The sequence below is a fragment of the Mixophyes fleayi genome, chromosome 4 (genome assembly GCF_038048845.1).
Source record: "Mixophyes fleayi isolate aMixFle1 chromosome 4, aMixFle1.hap1, whole genome shotgun sequence".
NCBI classification, from domain to species: Eukaryota; Metazoa; Chordata; class Amphibia; order Anura; family Limnodynastidae; genus Mixophyes; species Mixophyes fleayi.
The window spans coordinates 81,629,695-81,646,316 of NC_134405.1; the positions used below are offsets into that span (position 1 = coordinate 81,629,695).

Here is a 16,622-nt window from a genome sequence, read left to right on the forward strand (position 1 = left end):
TACAATGCCATCTATGGCGGCAGAAAGGATATCCTATGTATACAATGCCATCTATGGCGGCAGAAAGGATATCCTATGTATACAATGTCGTCTATGGCGGCAGAAAGGATATCCTAAGTATACAATGCAATCTATGGCAGCAGAAGTGTCAAAAATGTGTAATGATCCATCTCATCCTATGTAAGGGAGATTACATTGCTTATTCTTGAGAAGCTTACTAATGTACTGCCACACATAAAATACTTGTAAAATTAAGTATGCATTGCTGTTTTTCCCACTGGAATCTATGATACAGTCTATGAAATATGAGTATTCACATTATCATATAGGTAATTTAGGTTTTTAATAGTATTCCCATCAGGAAAATATTCAAATAGTTCAGCAAACATTTAATTAAATACATTTTGCTTCCAACTTCTGCAATCATTATACTTTGTTAATGAGATGGTAGGCGATATACAGTGTATACAGATACACCATGACAGATAAATGACTTTCTTACATAGGGTTCTGTATGGAATTATATGCCAGAGAATCTCTCTATTTGCAGGTAACAGTGTAAAAGAAGATGGGGGGGGGGGGGAAGGCATCCAAAATGCTGACACATTGTGCATCTGGTATTTTCTGGTGTTTTAAAATGACAGTGAGAGCAGATGTGCAGGGCCACAGGGATCAATATTTCCCAAGCGTGCACTACTCTCTTTGGTGCTCTTTTGGGTCTCTTCCATGCATAACATAACGCAGATGGGTCAAGCCTTAATAAGTTGCTGTGCTCACCTGTTTCATCCGGCAGCTGTGTATAAATCACTGCAAAGATATTGGAGATAAAAATATACAAATATAAACATAAAATGTGCAGACAGATTTAGAATTGGGAGTGGGCATGTCCTAGCTCAACTCTAAAGCGTGGTGTAAAAATACAGCTACCCAGCATTTGTGTGCTACATGCACCAACAGCCAGTGTGTGCTAGCGCATTACACTGGTACATCTCTCTTCCTTTAAATTATAAATGTTTTTAGTAATGTACTGAGCGAATTATAGGGCAAACATACAAGCTTTGGTATCGGCAGTGATTGTGTTAATATTTAGACCTTCTCGAGATCTTCCATGGATCTCTCAGAGTTTTCCCAGCATCACCATCCCTCCTGGAAAGAAAGAAAGAAACAAAAGGAAAAAATCTGTGCATTCAGTCTACACCCATCCCCAGTATCCTCCCACTTTCCTCCTCAGCAGTTTTCTCTCATGCCCACCCCTGACACATTGCAAATAAAAAGTTCCCATTAGCTATGCCCTGGTTGAAGAGTGGTGCATGCTGGGATATTGGGTTATGGTCTGTAGTCAAGAATTATCTTTTCAATGATGACTTCGAAGGCTCCACAACCTTGTGTTTGTTTAATTCTGCCCTGTTCATATGGCAGATATTTTATGCCATCCCTTTGTGCAGACTATAGACAACCTAGGGAGTTGTTTTTGTCCTCTCTTTCCCTGCTAAGTCATATTTTGGACACTTTTGAAGGTGCTTTAAATGAGGCCTTGCAGCCAATCCTAGGATGCCCTATTTGGCCAGATCTTACCAAGCCTCTGTAACTAAGCCTCTAGGCCAATTATAATAAATATTGCACATTGTTCTAATGCAACAACAGATCTCAAATTTGTAAGCACTTGGAATATGTTATGTTTTCATTTTCATTCGTATCAAGTGATATCAGATAAACTGATTATTCTGTACTTTAGCATATTTGCTGCATATCTTTTTCTTTGCAGTCACTGATGGTGCTGTGTTGTCTCTTGTAGCTCCAGCTGAGTTTGTACAACACCCGCAGTCTATTTCCCGTCCTGTTGGCACTACAGCGATCTTCACATGCTTGGCCCAGGGTGAGCCGCCGCCTCAGATCACATGGCTGAAGAATGGGCAAGAACTGGAACCCAGCGGACACATTAAGCTGAAGAACAACAACAGGTGTGGGGAATAAACAGCTAGTACCAGGAAGAGGAAAACACAATAGCAGTGGCCTACTATAGTCTGGCCCAGATTTAGGATTTGACACAGTAGCAGTAGGCCTGTGCCTAGGGGCAGCTCAGTCTTAAAGACAGCTTATTCTCTGAACACCCATATGTCTAGTTTTTTCTTCACCAGCAAAAGGAAGTGGTTTAAGAAGGTGGCTAAGGAATGTGATAAGCTTGCCTAGAGATGAGCTTTTAGGGAGCGCACAAAGGTTTGGAGGCAAGGGGAAAGTCTTGTTGGGCAAGGCGGGCATTCCACAGAGTAGGTGCAGTCTGAAAAAGTTCTGCAATAGGGAAAGGGAATAGATAATAAGAGTGGATGAGAGGTGCAAATTTTGGACAGAGCGGCCACTAGGAATATGAGATATAAACTAGCTGTGACTAGTGAATGGATTAGGTCTTTGGCCCCAAAATGTGTATGTGACTTTGGTCAAATGAGGTGAGTCCCACGTTGGACATATGTCCTATTTAGCTACAAGTGACTGACGTAATGCACGCTAGTATAGCTACACTAACAGCTCTTATGGAAAGTGCCTATTCTTACAGCTATTTAGAGCTTTAAGCAATGTGTGCTTATACTATAAAGTATTTTCAAAATACCCTTGTCTCCCAGTGAAACTGTGGCTTTAGTCTGCACGCTGAAAAGTACAGGTGTACTTATACCATTATTGAACACTGGTATTATGGGATAGCAGTAATCCTATGATCCCCAGGGTATTAATACTCCTGAACAGTGTGACCCCACTCAGGTTTGTCATCCTGCTTCTTGATGCTGTAAGCTGCTCCAGTTTCAGGGGTCACACCCAGCAAGGGAGGTGGTTGCGATCCTGGATGATGTGGAAAGGGAAGGGGGTGTACAAATATCCTGGAGACATCACCATGACAACCAGCAACCAGGGCACTGAGCTGTATTGATCCCCCCACCCTCACCATGGTAATTAAAGTCTTTCATTTCAATAGAAAGGGGCCTCCAGCCAGAAGGGTCCCTGACTTCAACTTTTAGATACTTAACCCCTTGACTGAATAATTTCAAAAGCCTATTGCTGATAATAAACCCACTGCTGGCAGTTAACAGGTTAAGACAAATGCTGTCCCAAGTAAAGTTTACCAATGACAAGCCCAGTAAAGAAATAACAGAATGGAGCGGCCATGTTTTCATTGTGTGTCTTTTCAATGACGCAAGAAGTGAGAGGTCTGTAGCACAGAAAAGGTTAACCAAGATGAATGAGAGGCTACCATACATTTGCAAGATTAATCAAGCAAAACCATTACCTAATTCATGGGATAAAACCAGACAGATCATTGTAATACCTGTACAAAAGAGAGAACAAGCAGATACAGTGTCTGGCTATACAAAAGGAGCTTAATGTTCTGCATAAAATTGCATTAATAATTGACAACATGATCAGTGGCTGTCACTTGTAGTCAGTGTAGCTTTATGCTCCACCCAGTCACTTCTAATTACCCTCCATCTCCATTGCTGAGGGGCTGTGCCATGCATCTGCAAATAGCCTTTCCTGCCGTTCTGGTCCGTCTCTTTCTGTACACTACCCAGTTAATGATGAGTATATCTAGTTAAGATGATCAAATAAAAGCATCAACCAATTCCATGTTCTGCAAAAGCTGCTTTTATGGGAAAGTGCTGTTTATTGTTATCATAATTTTATATATAATGTTGTTTTTTAAAGCAAAAATAGAGATGTATTTAAGGTGGGCCCATCGCCTATGCATAGTAGAAGCAATCATGAATAGTCAGCCTATCAGTTCACTAAAACCCCAATATGGAAGCACTACGTACATAATGAATAGATCATTTGTATATTGCTGGCTGCCGCCACTTCATGCCCCATGCCTCAATAATATCAATGAATTGATAGGTGTCACTCTAATAAACATTGGTCCATCAAACAAAATGGCAGCCTCCGTCATCTGTAGATGGTGGGTACACTTTAATAGCTGTGCTTGTTAGACAACTCATTTGAAAAGTTTCTGCTAATTAATCTTTCTCTTTGTTCCTCTTAGCTCACTGACCATCTCTGGGATAAGTCAGGAAGACGAGGCAATTTACCAGTGCATAGCGCAGAACAGTGCGGGTTCAAGCCAGGCTAGTGCCCGCCTGTCTGTTATATGGGCAGAAGGATTGCCAGGGGCACCCCAGGATGTCACCGCCAACACTGTATCATCCACCTCCATTCAGGTGTCCTGGAGTCAACCACTGGAAAACACGCAGGAGATCATTGGATATGTGGTACATATCCGCAAAACTAAAGGTACTTACATCACATCAAGCAATTGTCTCTGAGAGTTACTGTGTGATATGAAATTATACATCTTGACAGTAAAGTCATTGACAAAAGTAAATGTAATTGTTTTCCAAAATGTTTGATTTGTAAATGCTTTTGCTTCTTTTGCTCTGGATTTATTTTAATCCAAAATATCTTTGTATTTCTCATTTAAATCTAAACTATTGCATATTTCTATAATATCTTATTTTCTTTAGCCCCGCTATTAATTACCCATAAAAACTAAATACAGTCACTGGACAGTTTTTGAAAAATATATTGCAATTAAAGTCCAGATAAAAACAGCATCTCCATTTCTTCTAGGAATCCACACCCACTGTGGAATAATCTAAACACAGAAAAGATAGAGAAAAAATGGCGCTCATGGTGTAGTAATTAATGAAAAATGAACGATACAAAATGAATCAAAGCAGTGTACATTTTTCAAATAAAATAGATTTCAATGTTTGAAATAAAACCTGATTGATAAAAGATTTTACACACGGGTGGTTGTTCCTGGTTTTATTTCCTTTAGTAGAAAATGAAGTGATCTCAGGTAGAAACTGCGGATCCTGGTTAACAGCAACTTTCGTCAAGTGCATTGGCTGATCATCATCATCATCATCATTTATTTATATAGCACCACTGATTCCGCAGCGCTGTACAGAGAACTCACTCACATCAGTCCCTGCCCCATTGGAGCTTACAGTCTAAATTCCCTAACACACACATACATACAGACACACACTAGGGTCAATTTGATAGCAGCCAATTAACCTACCAGTATGTTTTTGGAGTGTGGGAGGAAACTGGAGCACCCGGAGGAAACCCACGCAAACACGGGGAGAACATACAAACTCCACACAGATAAGACCATGGTCGGGAATTGAACTCATGACCCCAGTGCTGTAAGGCAGAAGAGCTAACCACTGAGCCACTGTGCTGCCCATATCTATATTTATTTGAAAAATGTGCGATGCTTTGATTCATTAGTTTCATTCATGTTCATTAATTACTACAACATGAGCGTCATTTTTTCCCTATCTTTGATGTATTGTATATTTCTATTTGCTGTATATGCCAGTGGTCGAAGAGACATATACTTATAGTAAAAGTACAAATCGGGCTAAGAGAGCATATCAAAGGCCAGGTTTAAGGTTTCTGCACATACGATCTTCAGTTAATTGCCCAACAATGTACCTCAAGCAGTCATTAGGAAAGAGGTTAACCGCTGCCACTCAGACACAAGAGGAGCAGACCCTCCATACTGCTCTCTAATACATATGTATGCAACTGATTTACATGTAATTGGACTAATTACCATAGAGATTAGGGTAATTTGCATTAAGTACCTTCTCTAAAATTTGGGGATGAATTAACACATTATTGGTTTCTGTCAATATGGATTATTGCCAGGTTATCTGACTAGGTTCTAGGCTTAACACAGAACATCTTTATTTTTTTGGTTTTATCTTTATTTTCCAAAATCTATGTCCATTGCTTTACAACCTGTATTTAAGGGGCAAAAAACTAGCATTATCACATTATCATATTATCACAGAATAGTAAGTATGTTAGTGCTTGGTTGGTGTAATATGGCTGTATTTTTACTGATATTGTTGTACACTATAGACAGCGCACGACAGTATGAGTCCCTTTATATGTCTGGTTTTCGTGTCTACTCATACCCTATATGGCAGAAGAGTAACCAAGACCAGTAGATCTTTCTTTCCACACTCTCGGATAGACACCTGGGTAATGTTCCCTGGTGTTACGTAAGGCCGCGGACACTGCCATTGTATGGGCGGATGTGAACACTATATGAGAATTCTAGAAAGTAATATCCAGACTGAGATGTCTGGTTCATAATTGCTTCATTTAGAGATAAATTTGTAAAATCAATGATCTGTACTGTTCACTTAGTCAGCACAGGGCAATGATATTAGTATCTCTTCATAGTATTAGGATATTGCCACCATTCCTTACCACCTTCCAAAATGATATTACAGTGAGGACTCTTCAGGCTATCTTGTTGGGAGCTTCCCCAACTGATGGGACACGAAGGTGAACTTTTGTAAGCTCCCTGGACCTTGATTTGGAAAGAAAGATGTTGCTTCACTTTGATTTTCAAAGATAGCAATTATTCAGTTTGGAACTACATAATGCATGTAGCAACCAGGCAAAACAACCAGATCTGTCTGCCCCTGAGTGGGCAGCTTTAAGAAGAACTCCACATTAATGCTAAATTATAAAGTAAAATTCCCCTTTCCCACAACATAGTTGCCAACATTTTTAAATTATTTCTAAATCGCCCTGAAGCTGGGTGCTATAGAGAAGCTATGGTGGAACCAAGGATTATAGTGTGACTTGTGTCATCCCAATGGGATGGGCAGGAAGTTATAATGCATGCCACTTCATTAAGACCTGCCTGTCCCTAACTTCACAGAAAAACCCTACACATCTGCCAGAGGGAAGCTCTGAAAAGTCAGCAACTATTCTGTTAATAATTACTTACTTAAAGTGGTGCTCCAGTCCACTGCTCAGGACCCCCAAAGCTCTAGTCAACAACAACAACAATTTAAACTGCACTTTGTATATACTTGGCTTCGTCATTAGGGAAGCAGATACCACTAAAAGGAAAAGCTGATTCATTTGCAATAAGAATTTTCATGGTATCAAAATTCTTGATTCTACTTTTATGATGCTGTAGGTCCTTTCCATAGGGTTGGCAGTTAATACATATAAATGACAGCCAAACGGTTTAGCGAAAGTAAGATAAGTACCACTCAACCTGCGCTAAGTTTTCAGCTGCATGGACCAACACTGTGAATGCTGTATCTACTGCAAACTACACTAATTCCTCCCATACTGGTCTGTATGGGAGATGGTGGTTGAGCACTGCTTTTTCCATTGATTTTTCCATTACCATTGTGTTCAGATACCCTATTGCTGACTGGCAATGGCTGCCGGCAGAGTTGCTGTCACAGTTTAGCAATGGATCCCTTTGTTTGCCTAGATTAGCACTACTCAAGTAAGGCGCAGAGTCTAAAGGTGAGATGGTTTTCACCAGGGATCACAAAAAAGCGGTTGGTCTTTGCTGCATCTGTCCCGCAGGTAGTGGCCCTACTAAGAGTACCAGACGAAACTTTAGGGGAATATGCAGAGATGGTCAGCAATGGCAGACAACATGAGGAGAGGAGAAGTAGAGGTCAGCAGGTTACCACTGGAGGAATGGCGTTGAGATACTCTGTAGAGCGTCAGTTCTGTGGACAACAGGTTACCACTGGAATGGCGGCGAGTTCACTGTGAAGTATGAACTCTGCAGACAACAGGTTACCACTGGAATAGCGGTGAAATACTCTGTAGAGTGTCAGCTCTGCAGTCAGCAGGTTACCACTGGAATGGCGGTGAAATACTCTGTAGAGTGTCAGCTCTACAGGCAACAGGGTTGAAATAGAATGCAATCCACCAGAAGGGAGAAAACACAACAGGGGAAAATGGAGTCACGTCTAGCACCTGAAAGGTAACTAAAAGGCACCAAACATCAGGAGGAGGTGCCTTTTGAATTTTGCCAATAGGAAGGGAGCAGAGGGAATGAATAGATCGGGTTTGCGCATACGCAGACTCGAAATGAAGATAGCGGCGGCTGTGACAGAGAGAGCTGTCAGTGGGACCAGGTAAGAGTGCCGGGGATCGGGTGTGCAGCCCAATTGCCCGGCGTGTGACAGTTACCAAGCTTTAGCACCAAGGTCCACAGGCTCAAGCACAATGCCCCACTATTAAAATTGGTTTATTTTTATATTGATACTGTGTAAATAAACTTATTTATTATACTTAAAATGTTGTGTGGGTTTAACAATACTATAGCTGCAATTAAATGGACATTGTGTCAAATGACTGCTGCATATATTGATACCAAAGCGCTCTGAAATTAAATTTTCCTATTCTTTCAATTCACACCTTGTAATTGCACTTTAGCGACGCATTTCTAGGCTCTCACAATCTTCAATCAGCCAAGTGTGAAACATGTAATAGCGAGAGCCCCAATGTCCCTCACTCTCATGAATAATTTAGGACATAAATGAGGCTAAGCATTGTAGCAGAAAAATGTAAAATTCAAATTAATCAAGGTGGTTGCCCTAAAGTTGAGGTGTGAACCATGATATGCGGTGAGTTGTCAGTTAGACACACTTGCCCAAAAAGAAGCAGCAAGGTTCAAAAATGAGTTTCCGAAATCTATATTTATAGTTTTATATTGTGTATTTTATTATATACTGTATATATCGTGCGAAAGCCTATATGAATGACCTTTTAGAGATAGCAACACTAGCAAGGTATTGGTGATCATTTATGCCTCTGGTTGCTACCCAGATCCTGTACAAATGGAGTACCAAGAAGCTGTGAGCAAGGACACTTTTCAGCAAATAGTGACAGACCTGGAACCTTCAACTACCTACAGCTTCTACATAAAAGCATACACCTCCAGAGGAGCCAGCAAAGCGTCAGCCAGTGTGGTGCAAATCACTCTGGGAGAAGGTATGAGAATCATTTCTGTATACGCAGCAGTGAACAAATGAATGCTGAAATGTGATCGATTAAGATGTCTGGCGATCATTTTCAATCATGTGTATGATAGTTAGTTAAATAATGGATAGAGTGAACCTGTCATGCAGTTTTCTAAGATCAATAGCACAGTCTAATTACAATGTAAAGGTTATTGACACAATACAATTCTTGATAAAATAAGCTATTTCTTTCAATCGTGCTGTAGGCTTTAATTTAATTAATTAAATTAACAATTGGAGGCTGCTGAAGATCCTGTGATATCAAAGTCATGTTATCATTCCTATCCAATCAGAATACTGCCTTGGAAGCCGGAATGCTTCCTAAAGTTTGATTAAATCACAAAAGCTCCCCAAGGAACACAGTGAGCATGTTCCTACCAGTACATAGGGTGTTCTCATCATCATTAATGCTCAAGAATATTTATAGCTGCCCAGAAGATGGCTAACTTCATGCAGAAAAATTAAATTGTGTATTTATAAGAATCTGTACAGCTTTAACACACAGCAAATGTAACCTATGTTTATTTACAAGTTGTTTGTTCAGATATCTGGTTAACATGTAGCTGTAGGTAGGTGACAGGTCCGCTTTACTGAAATGTTAGCATAACATTAATTTTATTACTTAAGCTGTCCATTCACTTGCAGATCTGCTCAGCCTGTTTGGTAGCTTTTAATCAATTTGACCCAACATCGCTACGTGAGTGGGTCCAAAACAATAATTTTATTGAGAAACGTTGATAAAGCTAGCGCTTCTGCCTCACAGCACTGGGGTCATAAGTTCTATTCCCGACCATGGCCTTATCTGTGTGGAGTTTGTGTGTGCTTTCTGTGTTTGCGTGGGTTTCCTCCAGGTGCTCCGGTTTTCTCCTACACTCCAAAGACATACTGGCAGGTCAATTGGCTGCAGATAAAATTAACACTAGTCTGTGTGTGTGTTAGGGAATTTAGACTGTAAGCTCCAAAGGGACAGGGATTGATGTGAATGACAAATATTTCCTGTACAGCGCTGCAGAATTGGTGGTGCTATATAAATACATGGTGATGATGATGAAAAAGGGATTGAATCTTTATTGAGAGTACAAGTTGTACTTAGATACCAAATAAGAGCAATCATAGGTTTACAGACATAATTTATTGAAACCACCATGGACATACATGCTGTGGGGTTATGGAGAGACGTTCCTGCAGCTCCCACCTGATCCGTGCTACCTTTAATTCCATTCTGCAAAACCGCCTCATATATCGGCTAAACTGGTTACACAGGGGGCAAGTAGGATATGTGGATCACTTGGCCTGTTATTGCATTCAAAAGATATACACACAGAATGATAGCTCTGATCTTCTGACTGTGTTTACCAATATGACTTGATCGTTTTTGACTGATTATAAAGCATCATGTTCATTTTCTGGACAATCTAAGACAACATGTCAATTTGTAAGCATTTCAAAGTGGGAAGATCCAAACAAATATGTAGCCAATGCATCTAACACAACAGCACGGAGTAGTGTATCAAGGCTCCTGTCGAAGATTGTGGGGTCAAATGCAGCTCTGTATAAAACAAACGTCTGCACATCCAATCCATAATCTTTCATGCTGAGACACATAATGGAAACAGAAATTGGGACATTCATGTGACATGTAGTTTGCTCAGTCCATACTAAACTGAGACCAATCCAATAAAATGTTATAGTAGTCAATTCTAAGTCTCATAACTCTGGATCTAAAGGATTTAGAATTATTGTGTTATACACATTCTGGTTTAAAGATTTATGATGGCATATCCTGGGAGAGTCCTGTAACACATATGAGCCTTTATGTTCTGCTGAAGTATAACAGCAAGATTTTATTTCTGATTTACTATAATTTTAGAGGGACACAATATGACTCTAACGAAACAAAAATCCCCATGTAGAGGAGGCCAAAAGTTTCTTTCTTTTCTAGATTTTGCGACATATTTATCAAAGGGTGACATTTTCGCCAGCAATAGGAATTGTGTGCGTTTCGCCAAATACAAGATAGAGGTTACAAAGTTAGTTTTTTTTTTAGAACTTAAAGCCCGAACATTATTTGAGGAACAGAGAGGGGCCCTCCGAAACAGATGGACATCCCCCCCTCCCTCATCCTCCCTCAGTGATCAGGGGTGTGTTACGCTCATGATTGTAATGCTGCAAGGTCCACCAAGACTGTATCTCACATCACTACGTTGTCCCTGGAAACTAGTTTAATATGTTGACAGGATATGTAATTTAAACATGTAGAAATAATGTAATTCCATTCCTTGCAGAATATTGCACATTCCTTCACCCTGCACAAATTCTGTGTATGCCACACTGCTGAGTCTACATTAATGTAAAATTATCATTTATATTTAATACTGCAGCTATCATTGTTCTACAAAATGTTCTCTGGGTTCCTGAATCAAAATCCCAAGAGGTGTTTAAAAACTGGAATGCTTGAAAAGATAGTGACCTAACACTAGTAATTATATGTACAGTCTATATCAGTGTTGGCTAACCTGTGACACTCCAGGTGTTGTCAAACTACAAGTCCCAGCAAACCCTTCCAGCAATAAGCTGCTATATATTGGCAAAGCATGCTGGGACTTGTAGTTTCACAAACACCTGGAGTGTCACAGGTTAGCCAACACTGGTCTATCTGGTAAAATATATGTAATGGAATGCTGTGAACTCTTATCTTGTGGTCTTATCCTTGCAGTGCCTGCTGTGCCATCTCTCTATATCAAGGTCCTGAACAGTACAGCCATCCAGGCAGCCTGGGAGCCATCAATCAAGTTGGGTCATAATGAGGGCTTCAAACTGTATTACCGTAAGGTGCCACAGCCACAGTACACCGGTCCCATGTTACTGCCCAGCAATGTCACAGCGTACAACATCTGCAGACTGGGTAAGACCAAATAGCAGACAAATACTATATACTGAATGATGTTCTCACTGGTCCTAATGCTGTCTTATTTATTATGGTTTACGTAAGGCGCAGACAGGAATCTTGTACAACATACTGGTATCCAATAATTATATTGAGCAGCTGGGTTTGATAATTGTAATCGGGCATAGATCTGGCACCTCTCCTCCTGTTCATTTACATTTGTCAAAATTAAACTGGCAATAAAAGATATAACATTGAATGCCAATGTGGTAAACTCACTGCAAGATTTATTTTTGCGATTTCACATTTTGGCATTTGAGCTGCCATTTACCAGCAAGTATTGCTTCCTTAGGATCAGTATAATATACATGCAAAATAAAACAGTCCACAAAAGTGTGCAACAATATTTCAGATAAGAGTTACTTGTATATATCATGTGGACTGGCGGACAGTCGCCAGTTGCAATGTATGTGAGGTTGTCATTTATTGTGCGTATGCGACACAATACACCCTGAACATGTTCAGATTTATACCAAAACCAAGATTTGCACAAGAGCAGGCAGTTAGGAGGAAACAAGTGAGGCTGAGGCCAAGGTTTGTGCAGCTGGACTGAATAGCATTGGAATCGTTTTGTTAGGTGTGTCTTCTGGTCCTCTAGTCTGTGAGCAGGCTGTGATACTTTCCTTGCTAATATCTTGTGTCTAGACCCCCTAGTGGTATATGAGGTGAAGTTGCTGGCATTTAATCAGCACGGGGATGGAAATTCCACAGTTCGCTTTGTGTCACTGAAAGAGGCATCTGCCCGTGCAGGTAAGTGGCTCCCATGCTGTCTAAAATACCACTGACCTCTCCTCTCTCACACGCATTTGCCAAGAGTGTACATATAACCATGTAACAACAACGTCTGTAGCTATAAATTCTGTACTGTTAGTCGTCACTGACTGGTTTGAAAAACACAGAACAGAAGTTACAATTTTTTGTGTATGTAAATGTTTTCCATTGTGTTGAGGCGCATCTGGTGCATCGAAATGCAACAAAAAGCGTTCAAAAGGACTCTGTGCAACACAATTTAAACGCACAGAAAAAGCAAATATCTATGGTCTCATTAGGTACAATGATTAGTTTTCCATATGTGCCTTTGTGTGCTTAATTTGTACTATAAAAGCATGCTAAATGCATACATTAAATACCAATGGTTACGTAGCCTAAGACACATGTACGCTGGACAGAAACCCAGACACTTATTAACATAAAAAACATATTACCACACACTGATAAGAATACCACACCAGGCTATAGTGACATTCATGTGATACAGTTTAATCTCAGCTGTAAAAGGTTTCCTTCTTAGAACTCTTTATAGCAACATTCTTGATTCTCTAAAATGTCATCTTCTATATATATATATATATATATATATATATATATATATATATATATAAAAGAAAACGTTTGTTTGTTTGTTTGTTTGAATATCTTCCACAGCTTTCAAGGGAAAATTGCCAAATCTTTCATAATTATTAGTATTAAAAATGTAACCTATTAGGCCACATAGCGACAAAGCAACAGAGGAACAAATATTGGAAACATAATTTTTTGGTTGTATTGTTTGACTCCTGGATGGAAATCTCACCACAACACGGCATAACCACAATGCGACAAAGCAACAAATCTTATCTTCTAAATTGCATTTTTGGTCTATTTACCAAATAATTTGTTAATATATAAAAACTGCTACACATTACAAATCGGACCCGGGTGACCCTGCTAATATCTCTAATATAAGCAGCAGTCAATATAATTAAGACAGCTGTCAATATAAGCTTGTATTTCTAAACACTGTGTTTACCCTTCCCTGGAGCTGACGTAGTATTGTTTCAACTGTAAAAGGTTTCCATGTTAGATCACTTTAAAGTGTTTATCGTTGTTGCTTCTCTAGAATATCATATTCTAATATAAGTAGCAGTGAGTAGATTAAGACAGCTGTCAAAACAATCATGTGTTTCTCCGTACAGTTTTGAACCCATCCTGCAACTGTGTGAATGACGAGCAGAGGGCAAAATCCTCAACAACTGGCATCATCATTGGCATCCACATTGGCGTGACCTGTATTATATTCTGTGTGCTGTTCCTCATGTTTGGATACCGTGGGAGGTAGGACACTTGTCCATAGATTAAGAGAGCAAAGGGGGTTAAACATTTAGAAGGAAGAAAATTGCGAAGTGAAAAGGGAAAATTTAAACTTCCTTTTTTTTTGCTACTGCCGAGGGCAGCAAAGGGTTAACTTCCTATCTTCTCTGACAAACAGGCAGGGAATTAATGAGAGGAATTAAAGATATTAAAAATATAAAGTCTGCTTACAAGGGCATACCACCCCAACGGTCCATATATTTGCAGGACAGTCCCAGTTTTTAGGCTCCTAAAAGGCCAGGCTTAGCAATCCAAAGGAGAGACATCTCTGTGTGTTCTGGCGTGGGTGGACAGATTTAGAGAGAGGACAATGTTGTCCCTTTTTTCCCTCTTGTGGGGGGATAAGAAGGAAGGAAATGATGGTGGAAAATGATTGAAAATTTCAGGTACCTGGCAATATTAGACACATTTCCTCCAATAGTTTGTGGTATTTAGAAGTAATAGTTTGTGTGTAACTTTTCAATTAATAGGACCGTCTCAAAGCACAGATGGTAGACTCTTACACAGATAAGTACAGGTTTATGTAATTAATATAACAAACAATGTTTAAAATACCTTTGCTCTAGATCACTATGACTGCATCAGAGTAATATACTAGTGACACGACACAGCAATGCAGACTGAGAGATCTATTTATGAAAGTGAGATAAACCCTAAATCTGTCAAAAATTGGTGTTTTCCCTGGATTTATTGCTTCTTCCTATTTATGATGCTCTCCCTGTCGGTCATAGCTACCTCTGGGTCTGTCTGGTGAAGGCTTCTCCACACTAAGCTTGGGGAAGCCTATTTACCATGTATAGCAGAAGTATAAGTACCGTACTCCTATCGCTATCTCCATCTCGGTGTGATAAATCTTCCATAAGCCCTGTTTTGTTAAACAGACCACTAAGAAACAAAAACTTTACTCCCAGTGACACTGACACATGATAACTGGTCATGCAGGGTACAAACCCTCCAGCATTTAAGAGGTTAAAGTGAAATACAAGACGAGGTTTGAATAGTTCTAATAAATTCCGTACTTTTATCTCTCTCTTGTCTAACAGGCTCATGAAGTGTAAGGCAGCCCAGGACCAGCTCTCTGCTCAGCAAGGTGCCAGTGGCGTCAATGGCAGAGTTTCAGACAGAGGTGGTCAAAGTGGTGCTACCTTGATAAATGACAATGTTCCAGAAGTAAAAGGAAAAGTTGGTGACCTCAATGAGATGGAGCATCTCTTCTCTCACTCACCTTCTCATCGGAATGAGGTGAGGCACCTTAACATAGACCTGTAAGGCAGACAACTGAGCACCATGGAAGATTGATTGGTAAGGTGGCACAGTGCCGGACAGTCAGGAAAATAGGGCATACATAAAACAGGGACATAAAAGGTATATAAAATAAATGCACACATAAAAACAAAGGTTAGGGAATGCCCTGCTCCTGAGAGAGCTTACATTCTAATTGGAAGAGGGCACAGCTGAGAGAGCGTTTAAAGATTTGAAGGCTTAGTGCAATCGGACGTGGTAGGGAACTCCATAAGTGGAGAGCAGCACAGGAGAAGTTTTGTAGGCGGGAGCTAGAGGTGGTTACCAGAGACGAGACAAGGCGAAGGTCAGAGGTAGGATGGGTTTATGCTTAAACTAACCAGTAAATACACCCTGGCTTTGGGATAGCAAAACACATATTGGCAATGATCCAATGATCTTTTCTATACCAAACAGGTCCAAGTAATGAAACAATATAAATAATTGTGTTGTTTTTCTTTTTGCTTTTTAGAAATCATCTATGGCCATTAAACCAAAATCGTACAGATTACTACAAATATTGGAGGACTAAAACTGCCATTTTTCTTGAGCAGTGTTCTGTCATGGGCTCCCTTTGTACATTTTTGTAGTTGATCAGTTACTGATCCTATAAAAGGCACTCATCATCATCATCATCTATTTATATAGCACCACGAATACCACAGCACTGTACAGAGAACTCGTTCACATCAGCCCCTGCCCCCTTGGAGCTTACAGTCTAAGTTCCCTAACATACACACAGACAGACACACACACACACACAGACAGACAGAGAGATACTAGGGTCAATTTAACAGTAGCCAATTAACCTACCAGTATATTTTTGGAATGTGGCAGGAAACCGGAGCACCTGGAGGAAAACCATGCAAACACGGGGAGAACATGCAAACTCCCCACAGATAAAGCCATGATTGGGAATTGAACTCATTACCCTAGTGTTGTGAGTCAGAGGTGCTAACCACTAAGCCACCATGCTACCCAGACCACTCCAGACCACTTCAAAGTTTAAATGGGAATTACACGCAGCAAATCCCTTACCTCTAGTATAGTAATATGCACAGCATGTCTCATGATTTTATCTCCTGTCAAGGTCATACCTACACTACTGAGATTAAATGAGAAAGGTCTGTAGTACCCTTAAAACCAAGGGTCCTAGATTAGCCCTATTGTAATCCGATACTGTTTAAAAGATCAGATGCAATAGTGATGGGAAAACAGCAATTGTTTAATAATGTGATCTTACAGTCGAGTGATATAATCTGTGATGTATCACATGTAGCTATGTAACTTGTGGCCCATTACTGCCTGCAGCCCAATTCTTATGGCTTCAGATCAATCAGCTGCCAGTGATATTTCTCAACAAATCATTTTTCTTATTATTGTCCTGTGCACTTTTATGTTACATTTTTGTT

At 40.0% G+C, this 16,622-nt stretch overlaps 1 protein-coding gene across 1 annotated transcript in view; it reads left to right on the top strand.

Annotated features, from left to right (window-relative positions):
• The window catches only part of IGDCC3 (immunoglobulin superfamily DCC subclass member 3), a 75,424-nt gene that overhangs the window by 56,402 nt on the left and 2,400 nt on the right, over nt 1-16,622 (top strand). Inside the window, exons 7-13 of the mRNA XM_075207629.1 lie at nt 1,796-1,961; nt 4,028-4,275; nt 8,659-8,823; nt 11,569-11,757; nt 12,445-12,549; nt 13,755-13,893; nt 14,973-15,171. Of these exons, the coding sequence (XP_075063730.1) occupies nt 1,796-1,961; nt 4,028-4,275; nt 8,659-8,823; nt 11,569-11,757; nt 12,445-12,549; nt 13,755-13,893; nt 14,973-15,171 (1,211 nt within the window). The remainder of the gene's footprint in view (nt 1-1,795; nt 1,962-4,027; nt 4,276-8,658; nt 8,824-11,568; nt 11,758-12,444; nt 12,550-13,754; nt 13,894-14,972; nt 15,172-16,622) is intronic.